Source organism: Nerophis ophidion, linkage group LG18, assembly GCF_033978795.1.
Source record: "Nerophis ophidion isolate RoL-2023_Sa linkage group LG18, RoL_Noph_v1.0, whole genome shotgun sequence".
Taxonomy (NCBI): Eukaryota; Metazoa; Chordata; class Actinopteri; order Syngnathiformes; family Syngnathidae; genus Nerophis; species Nerophis ophidion.
In genome coordinates this window covers 5757040-5771921 of record NC_084628.1, presented here as the reverse complement: position 1 = coordinate 5771921, position 14882 = coordinate 5757040, and the positions used below count along the sequence as shown (strand labels likewise).

At 41.9% G+C, this 14882-nt stretch overlaps 1 protein-coding gene across 13 annotated transcripts in view; it reads right to left on the bottom strand.

The window, feature by feature from the left end:
- Nucleotides 1-14882, bottom strand: part of si:dkey-202l22.3 (7 transmembrane receptor domain-containing protein) — a 59390-nt gene that overhangs the window by 8663 nt on the left and 35845 nt on the right. For all 13 annotated transcript variants that reach the window (XM_061878607.1, XM_061878599.1, XM_061878598.1 and 10 more), the window contains one exon: nucleotides 8242-8639. In XM_061878607.1, the coding sequence (XP_061734591.1) occupies nucleotides 8242-8639 (398 nt within the window). The remainder of the gene's footprint in view (nucleotides 1-8241; nucleotides 8640-14882) is intronic.

The window sequence follows — 14882 nt, the reverse complement described above, 5'->3', positions numbered from 1 at the left end:
ATAGTGGGTCTTCGGAGCCGTTTTATGATTGCCCAGCACAAGAAATACGTTACACACATACAGTTGTTGACAAAATACACTGTACATTATATACCTCAGCTAACTAAACTATGGAAATGTATAATATAATTCATACAGCAATACGGTCTCACTGCACAGCAGCCAGCAGTTAGCTGAGTCATTGCGCAATCCACGGTGAGGCTCAGCTGGCTGTGACTCACCGCAAGTCATTCTCAGTATTTGAACGGCAAATGTAAAAATTAAGCGATTTTGAATAAAAAATAATTTAAAACTGGTGAAGTTAAATGGAAAATAACTTTATAGTATAATCACTGGATACATACAACAATATAATAAAAATTTTTTCTTTTTACATTTTTTTCTTTCCATGATGGCGGGTGAGGCCCCGCCTCACCTGCCTCCCCTGACTGCACATCACTGTCCAGGGTGTACCCGCCTTCCGCCCGAATGCAGCTAAGATAGGCTCCAGCAACCCTAACGGGACAAGCGGTAAGAAATGGATGAATGGATGGACGGTAAAACTAGGCTAAGCTTTAGCAGTGTGCCGTGTCTCAATCCGGTTTCTCCTGGACGTGTATGTGCATGTACAGTATGTATGTTTGTACAGTGAATGTGTGTGCATATGTACTTATGACCTATCCATCCACCCATCCATTTTTTACCGCTTGTCCCTTTTAGGGTCGCGGGGTTGCTGGAGCCTATATCAGCTGCATTCGGCCTACACTGTTTCAAATGAACACGTCAGTCAGCGGTATTATTGCTGATACTCATCCGATTTTGTGGTGGGGAATGTTAGAAAAGGCTTGATCGAGTGAAATGAATCAAACACATAACAATGGAGGCTAAGAAAAACACTAACCTATTTGTTTTGAACTGGAACTAAATAAGCTGCCTTTAAATCATTTGAAGTGAAAGTGTTTTTGGCGACACCTAGTGGTCACAATAACTCATTAATTAAAGCTTACGAGGCTGCAAGTTGAATTATGCGGACACGTTTGTTACTGGTTACTTTTTAATACTTTAGAGACTTTACATGTGTAAATAATATACCAATATAATTATTTGATACTTGTTTACTTTGACAAATGTGTTGTTTTAGACTGCAATATCGTTCAATTCAGGACACTTATTAGGTATATCCAGCTTGTGTGCTTAGCTGTTGTGTAGCTGCTAGCTCCTAGTAGCCTATAGCAGTGGTTCTCAACCTTTTTTCAGGGATGTACCCCCTGTGAAGATTTTTTTAATTCAAGTACCCCCGAATTAGAGCAAACCCTTTTTGGTTGAAAAAAAGAGATAAAGAAGTAAAATACAGCATTATGTCATCAGTTTCTGATTTATTAGATTGTATAACAGTGCAAAATATTGCTCATTTGTAGTGGTCTTTCTTGAACAATTTGGAAAAAAGATATAAAAATAACTAAAAACTTGTTGAACAAGAAACAAGTGATTTAATTATAAATAAAGATTTCTACACATAGAAGTAATCATCAACTTAAAGAGCCCTCTTTGGGGATTGTAATAGAGATCCATCTGGATTCATAAACTTAATTCTAAACATTTCTTCACAAAAAAATAAATATTTAACATCAATATTTATGGAACATGTCCACAAAAAAATCTAGCTGTCAACACTGAATATTGCATAGTTGCATTTCTTTTCACAGTTTATGAACTTACATTAATATTTTGTTTAAGTATTATTCAATAAATATATTTATAAAGGATTTTTGAATTGTTGCTATTATTAGAATATTTCAAAGAAATCTCACGTACCCCTTGGCATACCTTCAAGTACCCCCAGGGGTATGCGTACCCCCATTTGAGAACCACTGGCCTATAGTGTTTACCATGTTTACCTTTTGCAAAAGACTTCACTAAAATATAAGAAAAGATCAACATTGTGTGCTTATTGGAGGACATTTAGATGTTAACTTTTAGATGCATGCCGGTATAATGTCGCGTGGACATCGGGGGCGGTACCTCTGGATTGGCAGACCGGGGTGGTGGTTCCTCTCTTTAAGAAGGGGGACCGGAGGGTGTGTTCCAACTATCGTAGGATCACACTCCTCAGCCTTCCCGGTAAGGTTTATTCATGTGTACTGGAGAGGAGGCTACGCCGGATAGTCCAACCTCGGATTATGGAGGAACAGTGTGGTTTTCGTCCTGGTCGTGGAACTGTGGACCAGCTCTATACTCTCGGCAGGGTTCTTGAGGGTGCATGGGAGTTTGCCCAACCAGTCTACATGTGCTTTGTGGACTTGGAGAAGGCATTCGACCGTGTCCCTCGGGAAGTCCTGTGGGGAGTGCTCAGAGAGTATGGGGTATCGGACTGTCTTATTGTGGCGGTCCACTCCCTGTATGATCAGTGTCAGAGCTTGGTCCGCATTGCCGGCAGTAAGTCGGACACGTTTCCAGTGAGGGTAGGACTCCGGCCAAGGCTGTCCTTTGTCACCGATTCTGTTCAAAACTTTTATGGACAGAATTTCTAGGCGCAGTCAAGGTGTTGAGGGGTTCCGGTTTGGTAACCGCAGGATTAGGTCTCTGCTTTTTGCAGATGATATGGTCCTGATGGCTTCATCTGACCGGGATCTTCAGCTCTCGCTGGATCGGTTTGCAGCCGAGTGTGAAGTGACCGGAATGAGAATCAGCACCTCCAAGTCCGAGTCCATGGTTCTCGCCCGGAAAAGGGTGGAGTGCCATCTCCGGGTTGGGGAGGAGACCCTGCCCCAAGTGGAGGAGTTCAAGTACCTAGGAGTCTTGTTCACGAGTGAGGGAAGAGTGGATCGTGAGATCGACAGGCGGATCGGTGCGGCGTCTTCAGTAATGCGGACGTTGTACCGATCCGTTGTGGTGAAGAAGGAGCTGAGCCGGAAGGCAAAGCTCTCAATTTACCGGTCGATCTACGTTCCCATCCTCACCTATGGTCATGAGCTTTGGGTCATGACCGAAAGGACAAGATGAGTTTCCTCTGTCGGGTGGCGGGGCTCTCCCTTAGAGATAGGGTGAGAAGCTCTGCCATCCGGGAGGAACTCAAAGTAAAGCCGCTGCTCCTCCACATCGAGAGGAGCCAGATGAGGTGGTTCGGGCATCTGGTCAGGATGCCACCCGAACGCCTCCCTAGGGAGGTGTTTAGGGCACGTCCAACATGTAGGAGGCCACGGGGAAGACCCAGGACACGTTGGGAAGACTATGTCTCCCGGCTGGCCTGGGAACGCCTCGGGATCCCCGGGAAGAGCTAGACGAAGTGGCTGGGGAAAGGGAAGTCTGGGTTTCCTTGCTTAGGCTGTTGCCCCCGCGACCCGACCTCGGATAAGCGGAAGAAGATGGCTGGACGGTATAATTTTTTTTAATGACATCAAACTGATATCCAATAATATCAATATTGGATCATGACACTTCCAATAGAAAGTACATTTATTCTTGTATTGATAGTAGTTAGTGTAAAGTTTGTATGGAAGCAGGGACGTGCGGTCAGGGGAGGAAAAGCCTTATGAAATAAATATTAATATTTGTCCATTAAACTGTGTTATACATGTATTTTCGGTATGATTTAAAATTTTTAAATGTTTTTCTTAATCAAAAATGATTATAGAGTTTTTGTACATTTCCCGATCAAATGCAATAAACTTCACAATATGTTTGCAGAAATATTTCTACTCCATCATTTCTAGCTTCCACAGCATACATAATGCATTCATTGACAGCATTCTCCTTGATAATTGGACTTCAAATAGAGAAAAATTGGCAAAGTAGTACTCTGACTCACCAAAGTGTCAGTCAGCATAAAGTGGGTGAACGTCAGCTAGGCGTTACTCTCGCTTTTTAGTGAGAAAGCCAGAGTTATCTTTTTTTTTTTTTTTTGTCACACGTCCGATGCTTTTTTCGCTCTGCTGAATGAATGAGGCTGACAACACGGAGGATTATATATCCAAGATCAAAAACTTTCACTCAAAGCAGAGTTGATCGTAGAAAGGAAATAAAACGTCTTACATGTTTATAAAAGTAAATAAATAGAATGAGACTAAATAATTGATAACAGTATTATGAAGGGGAATGAATTGTTGCTGTTATCTTAATGAGCAATCTGTATTAACATGAATTATTCACACTTAAAACTCCAAAGGCATCATCTGGCGTGAAGGTCACCGCACGTTACAGTAAAGCTGTATAGATTTATTATCCATTGAACGTGAGTATCTGGGGCTGCATGAGTGCTGCCAGCTCTGGGTGAGCTGTGGTTCATCAAAGGGAAACATGAGTTCCAACAAGTAGGAGGGTGCATGCTACTTCCCAAGGGACAATACTACAGAAAGGAAACTGTATTGCAGTTAAGAGTAGCGATTGACCGATTGTTGGCAGGGTCGATTATCGCCATCGATATTTGGCATTTTGACTTAGATCAATATCCGCCTTCTTTTATCGGTATCAGTATATATATATGTATATATATTTTAGTGGTGTAACGGTACGTGTATTTGTATTGAACCGTTTCGGTACGGGGGTTCCGGTTCGGTGCGGAACGAGTTTCACACAAACATATGAAGTATGCTAAAGTCTTAACAAGCTGCTCCGCTCCGTTCTGCCTCTGTGTCTGTCTGTACACAGCACCCTGCATTGTCCCGCCCACACAACCATCTGATTGGTTACATACAAAGCCAATCAGCAGTGCGTTTTCAGAACGATGTAGTCAGTGCCTTAGCATCGAGCAGATATGAGTTTAGTAGGGGAAAAACGGACTCTTCCCAAATTATACAAAACACTTCCTAGTCAAAAAATTTCTAAACATCACTAGGAGCCCGTTGACCTTCTAGAAACAAACTGCAACTCAGCTCGCTCGCAGTTCTGGCTTTAGGTGAAGGCTAGTTAGCTTTTAGCGTAACGTTAGCTAATTTTGCGGACAGTGTTGATTGAGGTGTGTTGAAGCAGCAAAAAAGGACATTATATTAAATGAAGAGTTTCTGTGTGATAGTGTATATAATAATGTAAGTGCATCATAAAGCCTACATGAACTCCATGGTGTTCAGGGATGAATAGTCTCTCCTATTGCTATTGTACTATTTTTCAGCTATAGTTAAATTAATCATTAGTAATGTAGCAACCTAGTTTTGAATGGCAGGGAGCCTGCTATCACATGTTGATAAAAATATAACATTTACATAATAAAAGTCAACTACAGGCTTCCCAAATGCTGTAATAAATTAAGCATGATGAGTTGATTTGAAACTGTTTAATGTTGCACTTTTTATATGTAGAAGAAAAGTCATTTTATTTAATCAAAGCAACAATTTGAGGCAGTTTAATGTGGATTAACGTGGGCAGAATTATTATAGTGTTCCCAATGTTAAAAGGATCAAGCCATTGTTTACAAATTTGGTAAATAAATAACCAAAAAAATTATATTTTGTTGTTTTCTTACTGTACCGAAAATGAACCGAACCGGGACCTCTAAACCGAGGTACGTACCGAACCGAAATTTTTGTGTACCGTTACACCCCTAATATATATATATGTATATATATATACACACCTAAAGTAGAGATCGACCGATAGTTTTTTTTTCAGGGCCGATATCAACCATTAGTAGTCAAGGATGCCCATAACCAATTTTGGGAGCCGATATTTTAATGGGGTTCGAGGAATGGCCGTCTCAGCCCCAGCCTGGCAGAAAAGAGCACTGGTTAATCCTACTAACTTACTCCCTACTTATCACATTGTTCACATGTTTTTTTAAATACTAAATAGTGGCATCATATTTGTATCGCTGATTTATTTCTGTTGTAGTTGTAAATAAATATATACAAACTTTGTTTCCATATGAGTTGGGAAATTGTGTTAGATGTAAATATAAACGGAATACAATGATTTGCAAATCATTTTCAACCCATATTCAGTTGAATATGCTACTAAGACAACATATTTGATGTTCAAACTTATAAATGTTTTTTTTGTTGCAAATAATCATTAACTTTAGAATTCAATGCCAGCAACACGTGACAAAGAAGTTGGGAAAGGTGGCAATAAATACTGATAAAGTTGAGGAATGCTCATCAAACACTTATATGGAACATCCCACAGGTGTGCAGGCTAATTGGGAACAGGTGGGTGCCATGATTGGATATAAAAGCAGCTTCCATGAAATGCTAAGTAATTTACAAACAAGAATGGGGCGGGGGTCACCACTTCGTAAGCAAATTGTCAAACAGTTTTAGAACATTTCTCAACGAGCTATTGCAAGGAATTTAGGGATTTTACCATCTACGGTCCGTAAAATCATCAAAAAATTCAGAGAATTTGGAGAAATTACTGCACATAAGCGATATTACGGACTTTTGATCTTTCAGGCGGTACTGCATCAAAAAGAGACATCAGTGTGTAAAGGATATCACCACATGGGCTCAAGTTAAAACTCTGCTATGCAAAGCCAAAACCATTTATCAACAATATCCTGAAACGCTGCTGGCTTGGCTGGGCCCGGGCTCACCTAAGATGGACTGATGCAAAGTGGAAAGGTGTTCTGTGGTCTGACGAATCCACATTTCAAATTATATTTGGAAACAGAGGACGTGGTGTCCTCCAGAACAAAGAGGAAAATAACCATTCGGATTGTTGTAGGCGCAAAGTTGAAAAGCCAGCATCTGTGATGGTATGGGGGTGTATTAGTGCCCAAGGCATGGGTAACTTACACATCTGTGATGGTATGGGGGTGTATTAGTGCCCAAGACATGGGTAACTTACACATCTGTGATGGTATGGGGGTGTATTAGTGCCCAAGGCATGGGTAACTTACACATCTGTGATGGTATGGGGGTGTATTAGTGCCCAAGCCATGGGTAACTTACACATCTGTGATGGTATGGGGGTGTATTAGTGCCCAAGTCATGGGTAACTTACACATCTGTGATGGTATGGGGGTGTATTAGTGCCCAAGGCATGGGTAACTTACACATCTGTGAAGGCACCATTATGGCTGAAAGGTTTTGGAGCAACATATGTTTGTTATCCAAGCAACGTTATCATGGACGCCCCTGCTTAATTCAGCAACACAAGTGTTACAACAGCGTGGCTTCCTTAAAAAAAAAAAGAGTGTGGGTACTTCTTGGCCCGCCTGCACTCCAGACCTGTCTCCCATCGAAAATGTGTGCCGCATTATGAAGCGTGAAACACGACAGCGGAGACCAAGACTGTTGAACGACTGAAGCTCTCCATAAAACAAGAATGGGAAAGAATTTCACTTTCAAAGCTTCAACAATTAGTTTCCTCAGTTCCCAAACGTTTATTGAGTGTTGTTAAAAGAAAAGGTGATGTAACACAGTGGTGAACATGCCCTTTCCCAACTACTTTGGCACGTGTTGCAGCCATGAAAGTCTAAGTTGATTGTTATTTGCAAAAAAAAAATAAAGTTTATCAGTTTGAACATCAAATATCTTGTCTTTGTAGTGCATTCAACTGAATATGGGTTGAAAAGGATTTGCAAATCATTGTATTCCCTTTATATTTGCATCTAACACAATTTCCCAAGTCATATGGAAACAGGGTTTGTATGTATATATATATATATATATATATATATATATATATATATATATATATATATATATATATATACATATATATATATATATATGTATCACCCGCATCTGCAGTCCTCTCCAAGGTTTCTCATAGTCATTCAAATTGACATGCCACTGGGTTGTGAGTTTTTCCTTGCCCTTATGTGGGCTTTGAACAGGGGATGTCGTTGTGGCTTGTGCATTCCTTTGAGACACTTGTGATTTGGGGCTACATAAATAAACATTGATTGATAGATACACTGCTTTAGAGTAGTCAGTGTGCAACTTACTGTATATAGCAGTATAGGTTTTCTATAGACGGAAAAAGTCAGCAAAATCATTATTGTAGAAATAGCTGGAGATACTTGCGGATATATACTCTGCTCTCTTGTGGGGATGATAGCCTGATTGCTCCAAAATTGCTATCCTGCTATCTTGGGGGTGATCTACTTGATCTACCGAAGACATGTTTGTTCAGCTATGCTGCATTAACTTGCCTCTCCCATTACTGTGATGATCTAATATGGGAGACTTTGGCACGGCTCATGGTGAGCATCATATCTCTCATAACGATGTCTACAACGTATTCCTTTTATGGGCAGTTAATCCTGTGTGTGCGTTTGATGAAGCATGAAACATTCATGGAGAGACTTTTCGGACATACAGTTACCTGCAAAGGCAGCCAGCAGAGAGCAAAGGCGAGCACTGAGGCCACCAACAGCGAGAAGGTCTTCCTCCTCTTTTGCTTCCAGTGCTGCTTCCCGCCGGCCCGCTCGCCGGGTACCGCATAGCGCTTGAGGCTGAGGCTGATGGCGCAGTACGAGATGCTGACGGACAGCAACGGGATCATGTAGGAGGCGATGAGGATGAAGCAGGAATAGAGCAGTCGCAGATTGCCGTTCTCGGGCCAGAACTCCTCGCAAACCACGAGGTCGACGCCACTGGGCCGCAGGTCGAGGTAGCGCGTGTAAAAGGACGGCGGCGCCGCCAAGGCCAGAGATAAAAGCCAGACAGCCGTCGCCACCGCGCCGCAACCCCACAAAGAAATCCTCCTTCGCACGGGGTGAGCTGAGAGAAGAAAATGGAAACATCAAGACAAAGTCACAAAGGAAGCAACACATTGAAGCTGAAAAAAATGATCTGGTCTATCGCTGTCAACCTTGGATATTTTTCTGAAAAATCTCCTCTAACCTGTGGCGCGCCTCAAAAGGCCTACTGAAATGAGATTTTCTTATTCAAACGGGGATAGCAGGTCCATTCTATGCGTCATACTTGATCATTTCGCGATATTGCCATATTTTTGCTGAAAGGATTTAGTAGAGAACATCGACGATAAAGTTCGCAACTTTTGGTGCTGATAAAAAAGCCTTGCCTGTACCGGAAGTAGCGGACGATGACGTCACAAGGGTGAAGGCTCCTCACGTCCCCACACTCTAGCGGCAAGAGCTATTCGGACCGAGAAAACGACAATTTCCTCCTTAATTTGAGCGAGGATGAAAGATTCGTGGATGATGATATTGATAGCGAAGGACTAGAATAAATAAATAAATAAGGTAAAAAAATTTAAAAAAGGCGATTGCATTGGGACGGATTCAGATGTTTTTAGACACATTTACTAGGATAGTTCTGGAAAATCCTTTATATTTCTATTGTGTTGCTAGTGTTTTAGTGAGATTAAATAGTACCTGATAGTCGGAGGGGTGTGTCCACGGTGTCAGGGTTATTTGTTGTCGAACACCCAGATGCGGAGATGGAGGCAGGCATGGTATATGAAAACCTGATTTAATTAAAACTACGCAAGAACAAACAAAAAGCACGCACGTGGGCGGAATAACAAACTAAGAGAGCTAGCACTGGGAGCTACAAAAACTAAAAGGAACTTTAGCATGGAAGGTAGAGGATAACAAACAGAAAAACTGGAAATAGCTAATGGCTAACAAAAACAGCTTAGCACGACAGGTAATAGCTGAAATCATGCCAGACACGACAGGTAGCAAAGACACAAGAGTGACATGAGGCAACGACAATACAATACAATGATCCAGCCCTGACTGGAGGAAAAAAGCAGGTAAAGTAGGAGCTGGCTGATTGACATCAGGTGTGACCAGATGCCAATCAGCCGCAGCTGAGTGAAAACAGGACACAGGGAGACAAACAGGAAGCTGAACCAAAATAAGAGCACTAGACGGGATCTAAGGACAGGAAATACTAAACACACAGAGGAGAAACTAAAACACAAACAAACTGTCACTGGCAACTCTGACACACGAGTGTCTTGACGCAAGTCTCTGAGGGAAGTCGACGACAGCTGCATGGACGTCGCAAGCTCAGCTGATCTCCGGTAAGGCGACTTTTTACCACAATTTTCTCACCGAAACCTGCCAGTTGACAAGTGGTCGGGAACCATGTTCGCTTGACCGTTCTGATCCGGGAATTTTAAACAAGGAAACACCGTGTTTGTGTGGCTAAAGGCTAAAGCTTCCCACCTCCATCTTTCTACTTTGACGTCTCCATTATTAATTGAACAAATTGCAAAAGATTCAGCAACACAGATGTCCAGAATACTGTTTAATTGCGCGATGAAAAGAGACGACTTTTAGCCGTAAATGGTGCTGCGCTAATATGTCCCCTGCAACCCGGGACGTCACGAGCACGCGTCATCATTCCGCGACGTTTTAAACAAGAAACTCCGCGGGAAATTTAAAACTGTAATTTAGTAAACCTTCCCGGTAAGGTTTATTCAGGTGTACTGGAGAGGAGGCTACGCCGGATAGTCGAACCTCGGATTATGGAGGAACAGTGTGGTTTTCGTCCTGGTCGTGGAACTGTGGACCAGCTCTATACTCTCGGCAGGGTTCTTGAGGGTGCATGGGAGTTTGCCCAACCAGTCTACATGTGCTTTGTGGACTTGGAGAAGGCATTCGACCGTGTCCCTCGGGAAGTCCTGTGGGGAGTGCTCAGAGAGTATGGGGTATCGGACTGTCTTATTGTGGCGGTCCGCTCCCTGTATGATCAGTGCCAGAGCTTGGTCCGCATTGCTGGCAGTAAGTCGGACACATTTCCAGTGAGGGTTGGACTCCGCCAAGGTTGTCCTTTGTCACCGATTCTGTTCATAACTTTTATGGACAGAATTTCTAGGCGCAGTCAAGGCGTTGAGGGGTTCCGGTTTGGTGACCGCAGGATTAGGTCTCTGCTTTTTGCAGATGATGTGGTCCTGATGGCTTCATCTGACCGGGATCTTCAGCTCTCGCTGGATCGGTTCGCAGCCGAGTGTGAAGCGACCGGAATGAGAATCAGCACCTCCAAGTCCGAGTCCATGGTCCTCGCCCGGAAAAGGGTGGAATGCCATCTCCGGGTTGGGGAGGAGACCCTGCCCCAAGTGGAGGAGTTCAAGTACCTAGGAGTCTTGTTCACGAGTGAGGGAAGAGTGGATCGTGAGATCGACAGGCGGATCGGTGCGGCGTCTTCAGTAATGCGGACGTTGTACCGATCCGTTGTGGTGAAGAAGGAGCTGAGCCGGAAGGCAAAGCTCTCAATTTACCGGTCGATCTACGTTCCCATCCTCACCTATGGTCATGAGCTTTGGGTCATGACCGAAAGGATAAGATCACGGGTACAAGCGGCCGAAATGAGTTTCCTCCGCCGTGTGGCGGGGCTCTCCCTTAGAGATAGGGTGAGAAGCTCTGCCATCCGGGAGGAACTCAAAGTAAAGCCGCTGCTCCTTCACATCGAGAGGAGCCAGATGAGGTGGTTCGGGCATCTGGTCAGGATGCCACCCGAACGCCTCCCTAGGGAGGTGTTTAGGGCACGTCCAGCCGGTAGGAGGCCACGGGGAAGACCCAGGACACGTTGGGAAGACTATGTCTCCCGGCTGGCCTGGGAACGCCTCGGGATCCCCCGGGAAGAGCTAGACGAAGTGGCTGGGGAGAGGGAAGTCTGGGTTTCCCTGCTTAGGCTGTTGCCCCCGCGACCCGACCTCGGATAAGCGGAAGATGATGGATGGAATTTAGTAAACTAAAGCGGCCGTATTGGCATGTGTTGCAATGTTAATATTTCATCATTGATATATAAACTATCAGACTGCGTGGTCGGTAGTAGTGGCTTTCAGTAGGCCTTCAAGGCTACATTTTGGGCCTGGTATTATTCTCCTGCTACATCAAGGATGTCAAACTCAAGGCCCCAGGGCCAGATCTGGCCTTGAGTCAGTGTACGTGGCTCACTAAAGCCTGGAAAACAGGTTTCAATAAAATATTTCAATGTTTTACTAAATGCATTTGTTTTCCAAAAAAAAAGTGATATATACTGTATTTTTAGGAGCATAAATCACACTGGTTGAAAATGCATAATAAAGAAGGAAAAAAAAATACATAGGTCGCTCTATTGTTTGGGGAAATTTTTCGTCTGTCACAAGTTTTTCACTTACTCCAAACTTTCTTTCTGCTGCTCGATTGCCGTTTTCTGCTGCATATTTCACTACTTCAAGCTTATAACCTGCAGTACATGATTTCCTTTTCGGTTGCCATTTCTGTTCAGCTCTTCTCGGTTTTTATAAGTTACCGCCAATGTTGAAATGATCAATTTTCACAGGTACGGAAGTAGTAGCAGGTAGCATCTTTTTTTTCCACAATTCACTTCTGCCATGACGCACCCCCGCCAAATTTTTATTGGTTGACGTGGGCGTGTGTGACGATTGCTGATATACGCTTAGTCCCTTACGTGAATTACATAAATAATATTATTTGATATTTTACGGTAATGTGTTAACAATTTCACATATAAGTCGCTCCAGAGTATAAGTCGCAACCCCAGCAAAACTATGAAAAAAACTGCGATTTATAATCCAAAAAATACAGTATATATATATATATATATACACACACACATATATATATATATATATATGCATACATATGTATATATATATACATACAAATATAAATATAAACATATATATACTGTATATTATATATATATATATATATATATATATATATATATATATATATGATATATGCATATAATTTAAATATTATGTAATCATGCCAAACATTACATCATGTACTGTGTTAAAAATATTTTTGTAAAGACAAAAATGAATAATTAAATGTCTGCTTTATTTATGACTTCAAAGCAAGTTGCAAGCTCATTTGTACAGAAAAAAAAATCTAACTAAATGATAAATCAGCAAATGTGTAATAATATCATTTATTTACATTTACATTAGTGCTGTCAAATGATCATTTGCTCTTAATCGGATGCATCACACTTGAATTTTGATTGATGATGATTCATACTGACCTGTATGCATAATTAATCCAAAAAAAAGCTGCCCTCTAAGGGCAGCTCTTACTGCGGTGTGGCCTTTATTGAAAAGGGATCATTTGGAAAATAAATGACTAAATAAAATCCCTTTTCATATCTTAGCAGATGATGTACAAATGTATCTACCCTTTACTTTCAAAACAGACTCACCTAAAACACAAATGTAATGCTTACAAGAGGTAAATGACTGGATGTCCATAAATCGTCTCAATTTAAATGACAAAAGAAACTAAGATAGTCATTTTTGCCGGATCTCTTCTCTGGCCTGAACAGTGCCTTCGGCCCAGACCTACTGCCACCCTTCTTAAGAAACTCTTTAGGAAGGTCAAAGCAGAACTGCCCACAAAGCAGTCAAAAATAGTTGTTCAGCGCATTGATAACATCTCGCTTAGGCTACTGCATAGTAGGAACGACGAGTCATGTGACCTCATTCGTCACGCTTTACCTGACACATGAAACGTGACGAAATTGGGGTTGGGGGGAGTGCACTTTCCCCATCCAGTAGAGTGTTGAATACCTTAAAATGTGTTTTGTGGCAATTCCAACTCTGACCACAATGTCAGTTGCTATGTGGAGTGGCGCGTTCCGTCATTTTCAGCAGACTGCATTGCTAAATGATTAACCCCCCCATATTTCCTCTTACGAGAGATCCACCCAGGAATGGTTGCCGTATGAAACCCTTTCCGACTGTAACTCTTTGTACTTTGGCATGAATCAGTCCTCCACTCTGGTGTGAGAAGCAGAGATGAGACAAATGAGGCACATTTTACAGTTATTTATAACGTAATAACAGCCCTAATGTTTGAAAACAGGTAAAAATAATACGTTTAAGGAACTCACGTCAACCAATCAATTAAAGTTTACTTATATAGCCCTTAATCACTACTAATAACCACTAGGCCTACTCAGTGACATAGTGGTTAGAGTGTCCGCCCTGAGATCGGTAGGTTGTGAGTTCAAATCCCTGCCGAGTCATACCAAAGAATATAAAAATGGGACCCATTGCCTCCCTACTTGGCACTCAGCATCAAGGGTTGGAATTGGGGGTTAAATCCCCAAAAATGATTCCCGGGCGCGGCACCGCTGCTCCCCTCACCTCCCAGGGGGTGATCAAGGGTGATGGGTCAAATGCAGAGAATAATAAATGTATGTGACAATCATTGGTACTCTAACTTTAACTTAATCACAATTCGGTTCAGAAAATGTTTACTTTGATTGCACAAAATCCTTGACATTGGAAGCCATGTTTAATTCTGTAAATACTGCAATGCGTGAGACGTCATGACCGCATGCGGGTCGGATTGCATTCACATTAGAAATTATTTTCTTTTAAAAAAAAGTTTGGTTTTGACAAAAAAGAATTAGAATTGGACAGCCTCTTGTTGTGTACATGCACCCTTCGCTGTTGCCATTTCTAACACGAAGTAGCGTATAGTTTTAACTTTTATCTGTTAGTAGACTCGCTATAAAAGAGCTAAAAACTATTACAAGTTTGGCGGGGAGAAGACACTGTCGAAGTTTAACCACGGAAGTAAGACTTCCCGCAAAGACTTTAAAATGGTCTGTAAAACATAATCTATGCAAACTTTTTTTTGGAATGTTGCATATCACTCAGAATTATTATGAGAGACAAGAAGACAAATGGTTTTTTTTTGCTTTCTAACATATAAAAATCTGCTCATACTCGGTGGTAATGCAGCGAATGAGAGCAATCAATTTTACCTCTAAATCACTTTAAAGTAGCATTCAAAAACCCTCAACAATACTTCATTTATGTTCCGTAACCCGAGAACTCTTCTTCTTTTTTTTTCTTTTTGCGTACTAACACATCGGCGTGCTTCGGTATTAGCTGTGAAAGCTAGCTACGGCACAAAATAAGCTAGCATCCACAACAACACAAAACGTGTTTCAGTTTGTAGTGCACAACACTGCGATAGAACACCAATCTGTACTGACTGAAAAACATGTACAATAATATTACAGTATCTG